At 39.3% G+C, this 20,621-nt stretch overlaps 1 protein-coding gene across 2 annotated transcripts in view; it reads right to left on the bottom strand.

The window, feature by feature from the left end:
• Window positions 1-20,621, bottom strand: part of VPS35L (VPS35 endosomal protein sorting factor like) — a 55,847-nt gene that overhangs the window by 1,252 nt on the left and 33,974 nt on the right. For both annotated transcript variants that reach the window (XM_068698899.1, XM_068698900.1), the window contains exons 27-30: window positions 9,738-9,877; window positions 7,885-8,050; window positions 6,974-7,092; window positions 89-235 (exon numbers count right to left, since the gene is read on the bottom strand). In XM_068698899.1, coding sequence (XP_068555000.1) covers window positions 89-235; window positions 6,974-7,092; window positions 7,885-8,050; window positions 9,738-9,877 — 572 coding nt within the window. The remainder of the gene's footprint in view (window positions 1-88; window positions 236-6,973; window positions 7,093-7,884; window positions 8,051-9,737; window positions 9,878-20,621) is intronic.

The following is a 20,621-nucleotide window of genomic DNA, read 5'->3' as shown; positions in this document are numbered from 1 at the left end:
TTTATATTATATTTTATTCAGATCAAGAAAGTAGCGCAACCTTTTCCCAAATAAGGAGTTGGAAAAGAATCTCTGCAGTATTCCTTACCATAGTCTTGGTGTCAGCAAAGCCATGTTTCTGAGCAAGATTCCAGAGATTTACTGAAAGCTGGTTTAGTTTGTTGTTTCGTAGATCTCCATGAGCTAAAATAGTGTTAAATAAATAAAGTGCCAACTGGCTCTGTCGCTTCAGGGTCTATAATAATAATTAAAAAAATCCTGTATTATTATACAGTCATCCCAGCAAAATTTCTTCAAGTTCACTTACAAGTACAAGGGGCAGACACCCGTTCTGTAATACACAGCAACAATTACAGGCACAGAAATACGGGCAGTTTGTAAATCCCATTCAAAATACAACAAGAACCAATAATCACAAACCAACCTAAGTTGCTGCAAAATTATCCAAGACTCCTATGTCTCACGCCACTTCAGCACAGCATAGCATGTAGCTCTGACATTTTAAATTCAGGACTTCACACAATTGCGTAGAAATCGCTCTCCCACCAACCAACTTTGATCGGCACGACTTCACATTTTTTCCCTTAATTTTTGTTCTTTATTTTTAAGAGAGACCATGATACATCTAAGACTAGACATACACAATTTCAATTTTTTTCAACAATTCATTCTATTTTATTTTTTTTATAAAGACATTTTCCTCGTCCTTTCTTCCACTGAAACTTTGATGATACCAATGTACTTACACCATATTTGCATTTACTATCCTTAAAATTGCTGAGGAAGGACCTTGATGAGGACTCGTGCTCTACCCTGGAGGAGAGCCATGCCTTTCAGCCTCTGCAGGGGAGTCGTCAGGCACAGACAATTCTGCACTAAACTTAAAGGTGCTCCCACCCCAAATTGGAGTGAGTGGAAAATAGAAGTAATAAAAATCCTATTGCAGATTTTGCCCATTCATATGAAATGTTTTAAAAGGCTAGAAAGACAAATGATTGTTGGATGCATCTGAGATGTAGTGCGTATTTATACTGCTTTGCTGCAGCTGTCCTTTGGTTTTGGCTCAATAAAGACCACTGCAAAAAGCAAAGCTCCATCTTACACAGAAACCACAGCAGAAGGGTAGTAGCTAGATCTGTCAGCTCATCACCTTGATTAATGAATTTAATACTTCACTTTGGCCCTTGCAGTTAAATGTACATTAGGGGTAGTGAATATACAGCGCTCAGATACAAAGCTACAGAGAGAACGAGGCATGGATTGGGAGAGAGGAGTGATAGCTGCAACTCGTGCTCTCCTGACACTGTACCAAGGCACTCACACTGCCTCTGCCCTTTCCCTAAGGAACCGAAAGTAAATGAATTTCACTTCTCACTGCCAGCAGAAAAGAGGTCAGATGCTATTAATCAAAGAAATGGCACGCACTGAGCTATCAGTCCCCCAAATAAATATGAAAAAGGAGAACGCTGTGCCATTAAAGAACTTTCTAACAAGAAAAGAGGACGCAAAATGCTCCAAACAAGAAGCAGAAGGCTGATACAGTACGTGAGCCACACGGCAGTATGTGCCGAGCAAATCTGACACAGCAGAAACCACACGTGCACACACACACGTGCAATGCCCAGAGCTGCTCAAGGCGCCAGGAGAAGTTCTCTAAGCGCTAAATTAATTACATGGAACTTCCAAGACAACAGGTCTTCCTCTAACAGTTACCTACTTTGGCAATTTCTATCCCAGTAGCTCCTAATCTGGTTTACAGACTAAAACTACCACCGTTAGTAGGGAGTGTTGAACTGCACTCCTTACCAGCCAGAGAAACACAACCAGTCTCATCCAGCGGTAACACGAAGAGCAGAAACGCCAGCAGTTGTTTGCAGCAGTTGTCAATGCTTAAATATTACTACAGTATTTCTCTTTTAGGACTAACATCTTTGGGGGAAAAGCAGATACTGCACACCGCCTGCTAGTCCAATGTTTGCCACATTATTCAGAAGGCAGCCTCCTTCCTTCCACATTCACAATATATGCTGAATTAGCAAAATGAGGTGTTACCTCTACATTTTTTCCCATTGACGCCTGTGCATCTTCTGCTGAAAGTCACCTTCAGAGAGGTTCGTGGGAAGCAGTGGGCTGTGTCCTCATAAGAAGCGGGACACTTACTTTATTGGGCAGATTGCAAAAGCAGCTCTACTCAAGGAGCCCGACTCTCAGCTAGTGAGGTTTCCTAGGCAGTACAAATGCAAATGTACCACCCGTTCTTTAAAGTGAGGATGACATTTTGACAAATTTGAACCGTGTACTTCTAAAAGATCTAGAAACATGAAAAAGCTGGAAGAGCAAGACGCACACTAACTCTCATCATACTGGGGGCAGGTACCGACAGGATCCTGGAGTCCTGTCACCAGTCACACAACGCAAGGTGAAGGGAGAGGGAGGCAGTGCAGATATGCACTAAATCCTGTGTCTGCAAACTAACAAGAGTCAGACAAGGCTTCAGGTGATGATGAGCAGCAATGTTTGTGCAGCCCAGCACGCTGCTGAGTCTGCTGGCCTCACGGAGACTGAATTGCGGGTGGCACTTCAGCTCAGGAGGAATTTACAGGCAGCAAGGAGAAAGGAACAGCTCAGCTATTTGGCAACAACGCACGTCATGGGACTAACAATTCCCACACCAAAAAGAACTGCCAGCCTTTAGGCACTGCGTTTTCCATAACTCGTGGGATAACGTTGATGACTATGAAACAAAATAATACATCATCCCATAACGTGATCCCCCATATCCCAGCCCGTCCAAAGTGCAAAGTCTAAATTTCATACAGCTTATCAGAGAAAAATGGGATCTTTCATAAAACAGACAATGTAACTGTTTTTCGCGGCATGCTGGCTAGTGCTACAAACACACATTCCTGTCTTTCAGAGAATTGTGCCAGACACCTCCAACATAAGGATACCATGAGCTTTCTGTTGGAAAAGCCTTTGGGCATTTGGATTTGTTGCTTCCTCTGAAGGTAAATCTAGTCTACTGCTGCTCCCATGGACAGCTTTAAAACAACTGGCTCAGAAAGTTGGTACCAGTCCATCTGTGGCAGCACAGCGCTCAGCATGGGCTGCAAAGCTGCTTCAGGGTACTAAATATATCAGTCTAGGCCGAGTCTCCATGCTGATACGGCATCTGTTTGCTAGGATTACCAGGGCTATCTACCCAGAAATTAATTCCAGCACCACTGTGAAGCTGGTGGTTATATCCTTGTGATCCACATCTAGATATGCCTGAATAAAGCCTTGACAGGCAGCCTTGCCCTTCCTTAAAAGCTCTGATGGGAAGCCCTCTGGGACCTTGTAACATCTGTTACTTCACTGGAAAGAGCAGGAGCTGCATCAGGGAGGTCAGGTTGCCTTACACAACTGCCCTAACGTGGGATTAATGACGCCCCTAGCACAAACAGCAGCTCATGCAACGAGTTCATGTATAACAAAAGGGAATAATGACTTGGGCAGAGAAAGCAGCCACAACCAACACTGCTCCTGGGAACTCACAGACCATCCAAGAGGACATGTGGCCCCTATTTCACCACTTTTCCAGCACACTAGGATGATCAGAAGAAAAAGTGCCTTGTTTTGGATACGATCCTTAAGAGAGCAGTCCAAAAGCACCCCCCAGAATACTCAACTGGAGAACAAGTGGCAGTCCCTGCAGGCTCAGGGGGCAGTAATTCACCTTGTAGCAAAGGCAAGCTAAAATGTTTTATTCCCAGCTCTTAGACTGCCACCATGGTTGGTTCATCACTATTTCAAAGTCATTAATTGATTTTTAAATCTTTCACTGTTCACAGTGCTGCTCACATCAGCTACATTTCTCTCTCTAAATGTAACCTAAAAAAAGTTGTGCTCCGTGTGGAACTTGAGGCTCATGGAGGACCAGGCCATGCTTTCCAAAAAACTATACTCAGTAATCCTGCTTTGGGCCGTTAGCAAAATCCTGATTTATTTTGGTTTCCACCATTTATCTTACGAGCATGCAGATGCAATGTTCCCAATCAAACTATTTCTAGTCTTTACATTCCACCAGCATGTGGACAAGGCTGTAATAAGAACAAGTGGAGTGGCTGTGTGCTAGCTAGCTACAGTTCCTCGTGGCAATGCACCCATCCTTCTTGTTGAGCCAGCTGCAAATGAGCTGCAAACATGCCAAAACAGGCACCTCCACCAGCTGCAATGTCTTTTGGAAACTGCAACAGGTAAATTCTCTTGGTTCCCCCTTCCCAAAAGAGGAACAAAATGTTTAACCACCTTTAGAGAATCCTGGCTGAGGACACACAATCCTTCAGGAAGAGCAAGCTCTTTTCAGTTTAAGGCACACCCACACACAAAGGAGAACTCTGTCCAACTCTGCTTGTTGTTCAGTGCTCAAACACATGTGAGATCAACTGGAGTTTTATAAGGTTCATATTATAAACCTAAGTTAGCTGTGTTGGAAGGAGAAGCCTCCAAAGGATACCCAGGAATTGCTTTCTCTTGCTCCATCTCTATACTTGCTATAAAAGGTCCAGTATCTATCACATGGCACATGGGCAGACCGCCATCCTAACACGGCGCTGGCACAGCAACAACCACCTGCTCTTTATGTTTTGGATCAAAAATGGCATTTGAAGAAAACATGCTCCATCTGGACATTTATCACTGAGCAGTGAGAGGCCAGGTATTTACATTTCTAAGAAACTGGAGCTTAAGATTAACCTTCCACCCACCCACATAAGCTAGTGAGAGGAATCGCTGATACATACTCTTGTCACCAGGAGCAGCTTGAACTTTACAGAACTGTCCAGAAGTGAAACTTTAGTTCAAGCACTGCAATGTAGATGAAGGATTCTTTAATAATGCAAAAAGATCACGCTGTGTTAACATCAGATGCATTGTTCTCCTCCAAATTGCCATTTGGTGAAAGCATTTTATTGTGAGAAAAATTTATTTTCCTTTATGGCTTTTAAAGGAAACGAACCAATAAAAACCCAATGAAATCAGAGGCTTCTTCATTTAAATGAGCAGCCAAGCAGATGAACAATAAAAGGTCACTAACACCAAAGCAGTCCAAATGCCACAGTGATTTTATGATAGGTGCTGCTTTAGCACAAAGGGAGGTCTCTTTGACAATATTCTCATCACCTCTATTTCTTCAGCAACAACAGCTTCCTCGGGGAATTATTCATTCTTACATGGCATTTTTTTTTACTGAAGTCTCTCGAGGACTTTTACACAACAAAACAAAATAAATGCTCCCCCTTGGTAAATAGGGATGGACATATGAGTAAATCCAAGACCACAATGACAAAGGTAGGGAAGGATCTATATCCATGCTGCTTAGCTTTAAATCCAGTTTTCTATGCAACAAATGCATCTGTGAAATAATACGGAATCTCATCACTCAAAGTACTAAGCTTAAAAGATGAAAAAAGCCTTTCAGAAACCACAGATTTGAAGCTTTGCAAACATTTTCATCTACATACTCCATGTAGGAATCAGAAGCAAAACAATCCCTAATATACAACCCAGAGTCCTAAGCAAGGTGTCTTTTTTGCTGTTATTGTTCTGGGGAAAAAAATGCCACTCACTGTGGTCATACATACAGTGATGTAAAGGCATTACAGCAAAGGTTTTCTTTATCTTACATCTCTACGGTCTTTTAAGAAAAGACAAGTATGACAGTAACAGCAGTGAAAAGGCTCAACTTAGTATAGTGGTCTCCAAACATGCATCACATCATACATTCTATAGAGGTAAACACTACTGGCTACTGTGCGAACAGGGTACTTTAAAAGTGCCATCAAATTATTACCTCCTGCCTTCCCATTTCAGCCTACGAGCCACAAGATTGCAATCAATACAGAGTACTTTGGAAGGAGCGATTAGGAAGCTGTGGAGAGGCTCAATCTCAGAAACACGTATGTTAACAGAACAGTAACTTCTCATGATTTCAGTAACACTGAAAAACAACAGTTACCTGCCTTTCACACCCAGTCAGTTAAGCTATATTTGATCCTTCAGGCCCTCTGAACTCCAGTAAAGAAATCCAATCAACTACCAAAAGACTTTACATTCTCTTAAATTGAATAAATATGACCTTGTACTAACAACAGGGTAAAAAATAAACACATTTTCTCTCCCTCTGCACTTCTCATCCTAGCGTCTGGGATCCAAAGCTTTTCCAAATTAAAGGAGGTTTCCATTGTATTTGACCCAGTAACAGACTAACAATGAATTCTCATTTTGTTCATTACAGAATTGGACATTTTCAGAAACTGTTAGCTGTCAAGAAAATATGGTTTATTTACGCAGAGAGAAAGGTGACAGCCAGGAGAAAACAAACAGGATGGACAAGGAGCAGATCTTATACAGCAATCAAAGGAATGGCTGTGGCACTCAACTCCAAATTCTCTAGCTTAGGCCAATGATTGCAACATGGAACTCAGCTCATTATATGCAGAAAGACCCTCATAATGAAAAAAAAAGTTATGCCACATTGAGCATCATGTTTCCATAACCCACACTAACTGCCTTGAGTCCTAGTGTAATTTAAAACAAACTAACCTCATTATGCTGCTCAGCAGACACCATTCTGTGCTACAGCAGAATTGCATCCTTTGGCACACTGCCACAATCAGTAGGACAGAGCCTCTGACATTTGTCACCTCTATCATACTATCCAGGTACAGTATATGGTTAAGCAGTTAACTTTAGTCTGTATCTTAAAACATATTATAAACGCTACATGATCTCTTTTGCATCATTAGATCTTTCTACCCCAAGTCTGCCTACATGATCAATTCCCTTTTTTAAATAAGTAAAACTAATTGCCTTTCATTGTAAAGTTCCCAGAGCTTTCTTAAAGACCAATCCTGGTCAAAAAGGTGGTTTGTTTATTCAATTTTAGAGTAATTTTAGTTGTACATTAAATCCTGTTAAACTAAGGACATACCTCTTCCTTTCCAAGGGTTTTGAGATGATCCAGGATCTGTGCTATCACTGTTTCACACAGTTTATTAATTTCAGCCAGGAACTTGGAGTCTCCACCATACAGGGTATCATTGGAATCAACTGCAGAGACAAACTGAAGCTTAGGTCTGGCTAAAGAGCTATGCATTTGTTTGCTACTGAAAACACCAGCAATTTATAGAAGACCAGACTTGGAAGTTATAAAATGACCCTCCTCTGTGAAATGCAAACAAAGCTAATCTTATTTAAGTGACTGCCACTTGGTTCCCTACTTGATTTTGGGGAAATTATTTTCAGCATAACGCTGAAAAGAATCTCCTAGCTAAAAGCCAGTCCTATATTCCTTGATGCTGCCAGGTCCAAAAATGACTACTAGGCCCAAATGCAAAGCAACAACTAGAATCAATTTTCACATTTTCCTTGCTTTCCTTAGTCTAGAAGAGTTTAGGCATCATCTTCAATGGCAGCAGGACTTGGCCAAACGGTTTATGTTTTACCTAATACAAACAACAAGATAGTCAAATCATATTCTGAGAACTACCATTGTTAATAAATGCAAATGAAACACCAGTGGTAGATACAAATCTTGATACTTTAGACTGAAAGAAAACACTTCATACATACAAAGTTTTAATATCTACTTGAAATGCTTATGTTTCTAAGTATTTGCATCACCATCACCATAAACAAAGTAAACCACTTTTCACAAATTCGCTTCAATAATAGACTAGACATCTGCTTGGCAGCCACCTCCCGTGGTTATTTTAAATCCATTTCCATAGGAGAATAATCCATTGTGTAACATTTACTACCACTGATCTTCATTAGCAAGGTACAGCAATAATGCAAATTGCATGGTGGAACACACAATCCAGGGTCACCCTCATGTATTACCTTTATCTACATGGTAGATATATGTTTCTTGAGTCATTGCAGACAGCAGATGCAAAACATTAGTATAAATCCTGACTTTGTCATCGCTGTTATCCTCCCAAGTATAATCCTGGATCACATTTAGTAATCCTCGCACAAGAAATAACACTCCTTGTTCTGGGTGGTCCTATAGAAAAGGAAAAAAAAATATCAAAAAACAAAACCCCAACAAACCCCAAAACAAAATGAGGATTATTAGGGGCCATTTGGTATTTTAAAGTCACAAGATTAGCTCTAAAAGAGCAAAAACTACAATACAATTGAAGCTGACAACTCCTTTTCTGAAGTGTGCTTCCAGTAATTTCTTTAAAAAAAAATATGTTCCAGTTTCATTCTAAAATGACCATTTGATCTATAATAATAAACCTGATCTAGACAGCCTCCACAGACAAACTTTGAAATGCTTTGTTTTCTATCCATGGGGGAGTAGTGCAGAATTATCAGCTTTTTAACAGCTTGGCCTGTAAAATTACACACTCGCAGTAGATTTTTTTAATTCACATAATGTCAGTAAGTTACAGAAGCACGTATATTACTCATATAATTATGAGTTTTAGAAGAACACCTACACTGGGAAGTCAAAGTCACAGACAATCAACAATCTTGGAATCAAAGGAATATAATTATAAAGACATCTGCTTTATATAAACCATGATTTTTTTTGCAAGCAGTTTTTGATACTTGCACCCAGCTTATTTCCAGCTCGCAGCTGGTGTAATGACACAAATGTTTCTAAGACAAGTCTCAGTTCACTAGGGACATTTTCTTGTGATTGTCTACCCTGTAAAGTAAACAGGAGAAATTATGGAAACTGATTTCTGAAGCCTGGTATCTCATTGCAAGTTTTTCAGTTCTGAGTCTGAGAGGTTGGATCTCCCTCCTCCAGCTATCTGTTACTAGTCTGAGTCATTTCTCAGAGGAGCATCCAGTTCTGACACAAGTTTCCTTCAACATCTTACTTCTCTAGTCAGTGGACTACACCGACACATCGCGGTGGCAATGAGCCTTTCCCCTTTAACAACACAGCATCTCCACGTTGCTGAAAATTGCTCAGGAGACCCCTTTCCACTGGAAAAAGGAGAATAAACTTCTCTAATTGTGAGGATTCAGACAGTAACACTATGCTGCTTCACTGAACATGTAGTCAAAGAAAAGGGAGAATAAAAGAGGAAACTGTGAGGAGGAAAGGCCTACTTGCTTTGATGGGAAAGAAACAAACAAACAAACTTCAACTTTAAAACAAACAAACAAAAAAGCCACAAGAAAAAAAAATAAAATGCCATGATACTAAACCAATCCTTGCAGGGAAAACAGAATCTTCTCAGAGAGGGCTAGAGAAAGAAGGAGGTAAAATCTTCAAGTGTTTGGTTTCTATTGCAATGAAATCTTGTGAGACAGAGGCCTCTCCTCCTTCTCTAAGGTCAACAAAATACCTTGGTTATGTAAGTTTTATCTCAGATCTTTCAGGTTAGTTTACAATTCTTCCTCATCTTTTAACCAACAATGCTGCATTTTCTGGACTTGTGGTGAGGCATTTTTTGATGACACATGGAAAGGAAAAACTGGAAGACTAGATTCACTAAAGATTAGCTGCTAATACACCCATGGCTTCAGCGCACAGTGCTCTTTGGCCAAAATTGTGAGGCAGCACACTCCAGATAATACTCAAGGAACTTGACATTTTTGTCTCATTGTACAATAGAGAACTTCAAATTAAACCGGAATCTACAGTAAACTTTTAAACAGGAAAGTCGACTAGGCTGTATGCTATTTATATACAGCACACACACAAACACGCACACACAGTGACTTACCGGAACAACCAATAATGTGGAAAAAAAGTTACAAAGGAATTCCAAGAGGAAGGCATCAGAAGGTCGCATCTTTCCATCGATACTGATCGTTTTTGGCACTTCAGGAACAAGGCTCACTGCAGCTTTGAAAAAAGCATCAGCTACAAAATAAAAATATAGTTGCTCTATTATCACTCCAACTGCTATTGCACTCAAGCCTATGATCTGATGGTTGCTTACAGTTTGTTTCAAATAGACTACAGAAAATGACCATATGCTTAACTGTAAAGAAACTCAAGACTCAGCAGTCAAAATCTGTGGTAGTTCAAGCAATGCTGTTTTTCCAACAGAAGTTCCTACATCACTGGAGACTTCTGAATTTAACACTCTTCTACTTTGCTTAACAGCTGGACATTGTTGTTTCAAGTATACGGCATATATGGAAAAAATAAAAACAATCAAAAAATAAAAACAATCAAAAAAAAAAAAAAAAAACTTATCTAAAGAAATGCTTATGCCAGAAAAATGGGGAACCGGAAGGGCGGTGGGGTTGTACATATTAGATCATGCTAACTTGTTCGCTAATCCATTCACAAAAGGCTGTTAAAATTCTAAGGAAATACAGCCAACTTAATCCTACAGGAAAAAAAAAAGCTGATAGCATTAATCATAAACTGAGTAAATGTTCTAAGTTAATATTCGCAAACTAAATAATATTTTTCCTCTTACCCTAGAAGACCAGCTATATATGCTAAGAGTTCATAAAAAAAATATCTGACAGCAGCATTCTTTTGCAAGTTCTTGGCTACATTTCAAAACATCCAAGTCCCATTCAAGTTATTTAGTCATATTCCCTTTCCAGATGTTTAGTTATATAATTGGAAGCATACGTCAGAGTTAATGCTGTATTCATCTTTATTTTACAAGAACACAGACCGAAGCCATGAAACCAAATTTTAGCAAAGATAATTCTTGGCAAAAGACAAGAGGTGTTAGGCAGGGATGGAGAAAACCACTAACAAGCATGCATGGTCATTTTCAGGAGCAGAGCTTGCTCTGGAAAAATTCATTTGAACACATGATACTCCAAGCAAATTTGCTAAATATAGTACCATCTGATAGCTAATTTAAGCTTATGAGGAATACCAGTGAAACATGTGCTTTGGAAAAACTAATTCTTCTGACTCTTATTTCGCTTCAGTATGTGAGTGTTTGAGAACTTCTGAACTTCTCAGTGCCTGCACACAGACTCCTTCACTCAAACCTCGTATTCCCTTTTATCTTGCACGTTTAATTTGAGGTGAAGGAATGTTTTTTATTTATTTCAAAGAACATATTAGTTTACACAGGCAACCCAAAGGAAGGTAAGTGATCTGTCCTTTCCTTTATTAGAGGAAGGGAAGCAGCAGCAGATGTTCATTCTAGCTCAAGTAAATGAATTGCTATCCTTTCCACAGTTGTCTCTGCAGAAAAAAGAAAAAAAAAAAAAAAAAAAAAAAAAAAGTATGTGCCCCACATCACCATATAATCAGAACGTATGAGCAGACAAATGAGAAAGCGTGTCTCAGAAAATAGTCTGCATGCCAAAGCATGCATGTCTGTGCAGGGAACTTGCCTTCTGAGTTGTTTTGTAAGAGGACAGGAATGATCTGTGCAGCAATCTCCACAGTGAAACAGAAGAGCTGCAGAGTACCTCACACCTGCTCTCCCAACCACCAGAGTCCTAGAGGTTCTCCTCAAAACTTACCTCAGCCCCAAACTAAAACCTCTTGTCTTTGCTATGAACAACCACAATTTGACCTGATTTACTCTTCTCGGCCTCCTGACGTTGCTAAGAATAAGAACTGCCTCCTCCCTGGTTGAGATGTGCTACCTCATTAGATCTGCTGGTGATGGCAGCACTCCCAGCCCCACTTCAGTGGCTTGCCGGGGATGAGGAGAGACCTGTCCACACCACCGACAGCTCAGCAGTCCCTGTCGTCGCAACAAGATTCTCCGTGCTTCCATTATCTTCTTCCCTACCCACAGCAGTCACAGGGCTGCTGCATCCCTGCTGTCTCCATTTGACTGCCATCCTCTCAAACTCACCACTGCTGCTTGGTTGCATCCACAGAGCTCCCTGCAAGTACTCAAATATTGTCATGCCTCAGCACAAAGGCGACACTGCAGGACTCTGGCTCCCTTGCTTTGGATTCTCCTTCTTTGCCTCGCCCTCTATGACCCCAATGGAGCAAGGTAAGCCAAAAAAGCAATACAACATAAAAGCAGTTAGTTGCATTTTCTATCAATGAGGACATTTTACTTAGGCACATCCAGAAGTTCTGGCAAAGGGGCATACGTTCATTCTGTTGAGAGTACTGCCAGCCTTTGCTAACCACAAAATTGCCCTTGTGCCGGAACACCTAAAGCATACGTACGTGTGCTTCATAAGAAGCAAAGAGAAAGTGAATTCACGTTAATGCAAAGGTTTTATTAAAGATTTTGCAGAAAAGTAACTGTCTGCCAAACACTACCTCCCTATTGTTTTGTGGAAAAGTGACAGAGCATGTATCACATGCTCCAAGTTTGGAGTAAAAGTTCATTTAGTAAGTTGTCATGGAAGCACTGGCTATTATTAAGAAAATAGTATGAAAAACCATCAGTATTTAATTCTGAATTACATCAATTATGAGGTTATGCAACAGTGCTTTCTCTGCATCTTTTAAAAGTCAATTTATAGAGCTATTACTGTAGACATACTTCAAGATAAAACCACGCACCAGCTTTTCCTGGTTTCCAAAAGGTGCAAGAAGCAATCTTAAAAGCACCATGTTCTTGATTAAAAACAAAACGATGAAAAAAGCTTCTTCCAATGAGGGATGCTGTATTCTTACCTGCCAAAAGTAGGATCCTGCTTCTAAAGTGAACCACTGCTAGGTTGGTTAAGGGGAGAGCAGCCTGCTCATTACAACAAATCATCATGATAAAGTCTTCCCAGACTGCTGTTAATATCTTGTGCAGTGCACCAAACATGACAAACTTCACGCTTCGCTAAATCTATCCTTTCAGTGCAGCTCCTTCATTTGGGTTGACCATAATCCTATACATCTTTCCCCCGAGCTTACATGCTGACCTTCAGGCTAGGGAAACTTACAGTCACACCCAAGACAGCACTTCCAGTAATATTCTGCTACAGAAAAAAACAAGTGGGAATGCTGTTAATGCTTTGCTCTATCAGTATTCATGATGGTACCTACATGCATGTTTGTTTAATTATACGCAACCACAAAAATATACTCACTTCCATATATTTCTATGTATCAATCTTTGCATACAAAAAAAATAGCTTATTGTATTTTCTGCACCTAAGAAAGACAATTAAATGGTACTAATTGAAGATTGCAGGCAGAAAAAAAAATGGGAGAAACAAAGCCATTAGAGATGGGAAAACAATTAAGCTCCTGAAGTATGCCCTCAGTGAGTAAAAGTGAGTAGGTCTGACATACCTACACAAACTATTTTTAGTCCCAGATACAGTTACAAAAGGCTAAGTCCATCCAAAGGACAAAAGCAGGGACCATACAACATCTTCAGCATCCCCTATCACCTTCATGTCCTACAATACTGTTAAGCCAACCCTAATACTTCTAAAGTTTTGTTTCCACATCCAATAGATGTTAGAACTTCAATGAAGCCCTGTAGTCTAGTGCAAAAATGAATGGCAAGCAAGCAGGGTTTTTCACTGCTGTTGTTTTTAAATAAATTAGCACATCACTGGTTTGATGACAAAGCACTGCAAACATTTGGAACTCTCTTAGCATTGCTGAGGTCACTCTGATACATTTCCCACTTTATTGAAATGTGTTTTGCCCTTGAGCTATTGAGTTACTGAACATTTCCAGTACTGAAACCCTCTAAACATCACTCCCAATCCAGAAACTACAAAGAATTATTTGAAGTAACAAAGATGAAATAAGAAAATGAATGCACTGCTGTTTGGTGAACTGGAATGTACCACATTAATCCATACTATGAATTAACCACACACAGAGATGTAATTATGTGGATGAAGCTTGCTACTGCCAGTTTGAGGAAAAGCTTTATTATAAAACTGATTTTCACAAGGCCTTAGTACTTCCTGACAAAGGCACACAGAGGCCTAATGTTATACAGGGACATCATACAGTCAGACCAAAAACACTGTAAAAAATGTTTTATTTTTAAGCTGTAATCAGTAAGCGCATAAACAAAGGACATAAAAAATACAACCACAAATTTCAGCCTGCCTCTCTAAATTCCATGTAATCTCTAAAGACTGTACAGTAAAATATCATCAGTCTTTATAGAGAACACCACTAGTTTAAAAAACAAACAAACAACAAAACCACCACCACCAAAACCAAACAAACAATCAAAAGCCCCACCATGATACAACATTGAAGAGTCATGGTTTTTGCAGAGAGAAATCATTCCTCAAACCCCTGAAGTTGTCCAAAGAACCTGGAAGTCTGTGTTAAGCGATCCAGCCAATGCAAATACTTGGATGTTTACAAAGCTTTTTAAAAGAAAAATAAGAAAAAACCCTACCCTAAGGTGACAAAGGGTAAGAAGGAAGTCCTCTTAAGCATTCATAGCTTCATAAAGGATGGGGTGCGGGGGGAAAAGAGCAGGAATAAGAGTTCTCTAAGTGGAGTGAAATGACTATGGAATTCCTTAAGCTTTTGCAGAAAGACACATCCTTCCGATGAGCTGGGAAGAGCAGTGGATAAGGAGGTGACAGCGTTTGCAGAGTACTCCGGAACATGACTGCAAGGAGTTGCAGATGGAGCTCATGATTCTGAGCAATAACACAGCAGATGAAATCTAATATTAGCAAGGCATGTGGGGAAAGAAACAGCACTTGCTATTACTATAGAAAGATAAGCTCTAAATAAGCTATTTACACTCATGAAAGATTTTGGAGTCATTATGGTTGATTTCCTGAAAAACACACCCTGAACAGCTGTCAAAAAGGCAAGCAATTATGAGAATCATTAGGCCAGTCATGGAAAACTAAAGTGTCGTTATATCATTTATATAGCTGATGTGCTTTTCTACCTACAATACAGTCCTGACCTTCCCATTTCCAAAAGGATAAAGAGAAGATTAAAAAGGTGCTACGGCATGGATCTCTTTCCTCATTAGAAAAGACTACAAGGACAAAAATTCTTCAGGAACCTATCAACTTCAACATCTCATAGGTAATAAAGAAAATGAACTGAGAATGACTGATGTCCTCAAAACATCACTAGTAGATCAGCTGCACTCGCATTTCAAGAAAATCCCCAAAAAATCCTTGTGAAGTACATTTCCAAGTAGCACATGACTGTGGAACTCAATCCCACATGAAGTTACAAAGGCCAAAAAGTAAAAACTGGTTACAAATTGAAATTCATAAGGATTGATCCATCTGTTTTAATAAATACCATGGTCCCCAGGCGCCCTGCACTGAAGGCTGTATTTAGACCAGCTGCAGCTGAAGGCTAGGACACATCATGCTGCACAACCACCCCATGCAGCGACAAAGGCTCAGGGAAGAGTGGCTGGAAGCTGCCTGGCAGAAAAGAACCTGGGGGTGCTGGTTGGCAGCCGGCTGACCACGAGCCAGCAGTGTGCCCAGGTGGCCAAGAGCATCCTGGCCTGCATCAGAAGTAGTCCAACCAACAGGGCTAGGGAAGTGATGGTCCCCTCGTACACAGTGCTGGTGAAAGCACACCTTGAATATTTTGTTCAGTTTGGGGCTGCTCACTACAAGAAAGACATCGTGTTGCTGGAATGTGTTCCAGGGGATGGAGGGGAGACCTCATCGCACTCTACAGCTGCCTGAAAGGAGATTGCCTTGAGATGAGCATCAGTCTCTTTTCTCAGGTGACAGGTGAGAGGACACGAGGAACTGGCCTCATGTTGTGCCAGGGGAAATTTAGCCTGGATATCAGGAAGGATTTCCTAATGGAAAGAGTGGTCAGGCACTGGAACAGGTTGCCCAGGGAAGTGGTGGAGTCGCCATCCCCTTCAGGTGTTTAAGAGATGTGTGACGTGGCACTTCAGGACATGATTTAGAGGACTTGAGTAGTAGGTGATGGTTGCGCTTGATGATCTTAAGGGTCTTTCCCAACCTAAATGGTTTTACAATTCTGTACAACTATTGTTTTTCTTTCATGTTCCTGGGAAGTCCTCAAATCTAACTGTAACTTGAAAAAACTCTTTAGGTTCTTCTTTCTTTAAACTCTTTATGTCAAATCCTCTCTATTTATATTCTTCACATCTATAAAGATTTTAGATTAGGAAGGAAATTTTACTAATAAAATTCTTCTCTAATATTACCGAGAAAGTATGTTAAAATATGATTAGGGTACGATTTTAAAATACTCACTACTAATTCCATAATATTCTTTCTCCAAAGTGTGGCTGAAGCCTGGCATGTTTAGAGAATATTCCTGGAAAAGTAACATTTTCTGAAGTAGAAAACGAATTAATTTTGCAATCCACTAGTGAAAATGTGTTCTGGTTCCATTTAAAAAACATCCCAATGAATATTTAGAAGTATGTTAAGCACTGTATGCTTCAGAATTAAAATCTGCATTTGTTAAAGCAAATATATGCATTAGTTGATTCTGGGGACAGACTCTCAATTTTTATCAAATTTTTGTTTGACAACATTATGTTTTAAATAAGTCACACAGAATCAATTTAATTACTTTAATTCTGAAGCGAGGCAAGGATTTCACAGGCCTTTAAGATGAAAACACCACTCAACATGCATTACCAGAAAGTTGCGTCATTTCTACCCACCTGCTGAATGCTGTGACCAATAATTAAAATCACGCTGTCTGTTCTTTGACAGCCAAAAGCAGCATTTCCACAGGGAGGAAATATGTACAATTAAAATAATACCTATGTCTCAAAATCCAGAAGAGTGACACAATGAAGCATGCATTTAATCTCAATTTAGTCCAAGCACTCCCTGTGACAGAAAGCATGACTGATGAGAATTTATTATTCTATGCTGGCAGCCTGCCTCTACAAAGCACAGTTCTGTGACTCAGTTAAATAAAAAATAAAAAAAAAAAAAGAGAAAGCGCACACAATTGCTGTAAAATCTAGTGTCCTTCTTCCCGGGGTGGGCTCTTAATAGGCTCTCCAGAGATGCAAGTAACGGATCCAGGAAAAAAAAAAAATCCCCTAAAACTTTCTGTAATTATAGATTCATTTTTTTTAAAGCACTCCTTGTGAGCTGGAGACAAAAGAGATGGTATTCAGATTTAATACATTTTAAACAGCATACCTGGACAGACATCCACCTGGGTGAAGACTCACTGTACTAGACAGCCCTCCAAAAAAAGCTTAGTACAATCAAAGAACATATTAGAAAGCTAATTCTGTTTCCCTACTCCTGCTCTGCAGTTCTTTCCAGCATTTGTTCCAGGTTATCACTGCAGGGAAGAACAAGTAAGTAAGAGACAGAACCACTTGGAAGGCTCGGTAAAGATGTAAAGACTTTTTTTTTTGAAGAGAAGGAATAATCAGAAGTTCCAGAAGAAAAAAAAAGTAATCCAATGCTGGACCTCAGAAGCAGACACAGGATCTTTTGTAACAATTTATCTCAATATTTCTACCTATGAGTCAAGTTAAAATAACGAAATTTTAAGCCCACATTGTCTACAGGATTCTTTGACATTTTCATATGTGCTTGATGTGCAGAAATATTACATACTTGATCTGTGTTCAGGGAAATTCCTTGTATTTGTGCAGTTAACTAAGGAAGTCATTTTCTGAATATTTCTTTCCAGTAGTAACGTCAATTTCAGACTGTGTCCTTCCTCTCTGCAGATGTGGTATTACAACACTGTATTGGAGAATTGATCCAAAATAAAAATAAGGCTGTTTTTCTTTGATAGATTAGTTTTAATTTCAGTCCTCTCCCCACTGGTTTTATAGGACACACTAGGTTTAAAATCAATTTGTAAGCACTTTTTGAGCCTACATCTCCAAATCATGCAATGAGTTTTGTCATTTTAGATTCTTCATTGTCCTCTGCCAAAACTCTGAGTGCTAACAGGTGCGTACTAGGTCAGTTTATTAATATTGGCCTTTTCATGCACCTACAAATTCATATTTCTGACCCAATTTCACCTGTATTAAAGCAAATTTATTCCAAGAAAAGTGACAGTTACAGTTCTAATACTTATCTACCCCAAGAGGTAACTTTACTCCCTTTTCAAGTTAGATACATCAACAATTTAGAGAAAACATCCTATTATCTACAGAAGTCTACCCTGTAAAATTCTTTTTTATTACATATTTAAGTGAAAACTCAACCAACTGAAATAACTACACTCCCAGAAGGATTTTAAAACTAAAAAAAAAAATATAATATAAATCCAAGAATTCTAATTGCTAAACACAACAGCTGGAATTTTAAAAGAGAAACTACATGCACATATGCATGCCATGCTACTGACTTAGCCATCAGATCAGGTACATTGCCTTCCAGTTTTATTTCTCTTCCCAATTTTAAACTGATTAAGCTAGTTCTGATCAGGAATGAAATAAAGGTTACACATAAGACAAGATTTCACTTCCTATCCTAATGCTCTCATTAACTGCACCCTCTTAAAACTTCATGCCGCATTGGTTTTAATAGATCAGCATCTATTTGGCATCAGTTAGCTGACTGGATTTGAATTTGCTGTTATGAATTAATCATTACTTCTTACACACGTGAAACACATTCAGTTGATATGCAGATTAAACTGTGTTAAAAGTAATTTTCAAGAACATTTTAGCTAACTAAAATAGACCAGAATATGCAAAGATAGCTCAGAAAAATGTCCGAAGCCTGGTGCCACTGTTGTCTGTTTAACAAATGCTACATTACTCATGCAAATGACATGTCTCTGAACACAAATTATGCCCCAAATAAATTTTCTAAGGAAGCAAAAAAGTGTTCAACAATAAAACCTTGCTAAATGAACCAAGTTATTGAACATCCACTAGTTTAGAACGTGCTTCATTTCCACAAAAACTGAGCTTGGCTAAATATTTCTCTCTCTAGCTTGTGAGTCTAAAATTCAGAACACAGTCATTAATAAATATGTATTTTAGAGACTGACTTTGCATACACCTGCTACCTTAAGAGATTTCAGAATGGGGATGCCTATTCATTGTTTAGTGAGTGCACTGCATTCACAAGTCAGACAACAGCTGTGCACATTCATAACCTCTCACACTGGAAAAAAAAAAATGACAGTTGTTGGGGCCCAGCAGTCTCAGTTAGGCAAGACTTGGATCACAAAAATAGCAGAAAAGGAGTTCAGAAATTGAAAAATTGTTAATCAGAGTTGGTCCCAGCAAGAGCAAAGCACAGTCTTCAAAGACTGAATACTATGGAAAAACTGCTTTGGATTTGTTTCCAACAACAGATGCACTGCAACACAGCACCACCAACAAAAACTGATACAATGGAGAAGGTAAAGCTGGTCAATTAAACTAAATACTATAGGAAGAAAAGAGTCCAGTTTTGGTAAATTCGGTTACGTACAATGAAACTGCAAAATACTAATTTCACAACAACCAACTTTGCAGATCTTTTATTTGCACAACATACTTGGACACAACAGAAAGCTTTACTCTAAATCCCTCGCCTTTGCTGTATGGGCAGCACTGCATTCAAAACAAAGAAGTACAACAGCCATCCTGTACTAAAAAGTCGTAATCAGCATCCTAAGTTAGCTTGTTTGTGCAGCTGGAATTTACTGGTAAATGCAGAGCTTGGAAAACATCAAACTGAAAAGGAAACCCAAGTAAGCGAATGAAAAGATATATTCACCTTTCATTCATACGACATCGCAGAAGTCAGGCTGGGTAATGAATCCCTGCTCTGTCTCTACGTAAACAGGAATTTAGTCCCTACAGTACGTTCCCTACAGCAGTATTAAAAGGCTATCTCAGACATTTCCACTGGGGGACCCATATCAAATTCCGATGCATCTCCTTACTTGAAAATCTATCCTTTTCAATATTCTGCGTGCATCTAATTTCTGGCAAGTTAAACCCACTTGAAGCATTCTCGCTTTACTTCCCATAGACAAGGCCTTTCCAAAGGTCTAACCTATGATTTTTGTGGCAGAGCACAAAAAAATGCAGCTACAATTTCAACTTTACTACGTTCACATACCTTCCTCTGGCAAACATAAGAATCTTTTGTGACTTGAAGCAACAAAGCTTAGCTAACAAGACTTAAATACACTCAGCCTATGCTTCTTTTCTTCAAAAGAATGCCCGATTGACCTCTGCTTCAGTAACCATAAATATTCAGATGTGGCAGAGCAGCACAATATTATCTGGCCCACCATACCCCAGTGAGACAAGGCAAGCACAAACTCACAGCCAGGTGAGCCATCAAGCATATAAAAGGGACAGCCTGATAGGAAAAATGCAAACTCCAAATATCAAAATTGCCTGTGCACAATGTCAAATCCAGGTGGCTCAGAATCAGATCAACTGTCACTTGTAAAAAATATACAGATATTTATTTGCACACACAGAGTTCACTCTGAATTTTGAATTTTCATTGCAGGAGCCCTAGCAACAACAAAACACAGTAGCAGTAAGAGCAGAATGAAACAAGTGCAGAACACACAAGGACAGTAAAGATGTAGTGGTCATAGGTTAAAATCATCACAGCAAAGATGTTTTTAATTGTCTCATAAAGAAGCATAGAGCTAAAACACAGAAATAATAGCCACAACAAAGGATGTTGCAAAGTAATCCTGTGTATTATTTTCACCATTACATTGAAAAAAATATATAAAAAAAAGCATTTACCATTGGAAAGGACACATTTCAAGTTGATATTAGAATTGCAAAACAAAGTTGAAAGACAAC

Source organism: Anas acuta, chromosome 15 (genome assembly GCF_963932015.1).
Source record: "Anas acuta chromosome 15, bAnaAcu1.1, whole genome shotgun sequence".
In the NCBI taxonomy this organism is placed as follows: Eukaryota; Metazoa; Chordata; class Aves; order Anseriformes; family Anatidae; genus Anas; species Anas acuta.
This window is presented reverse-complemented; position numbering and strand designations above follow the sequence as displayed.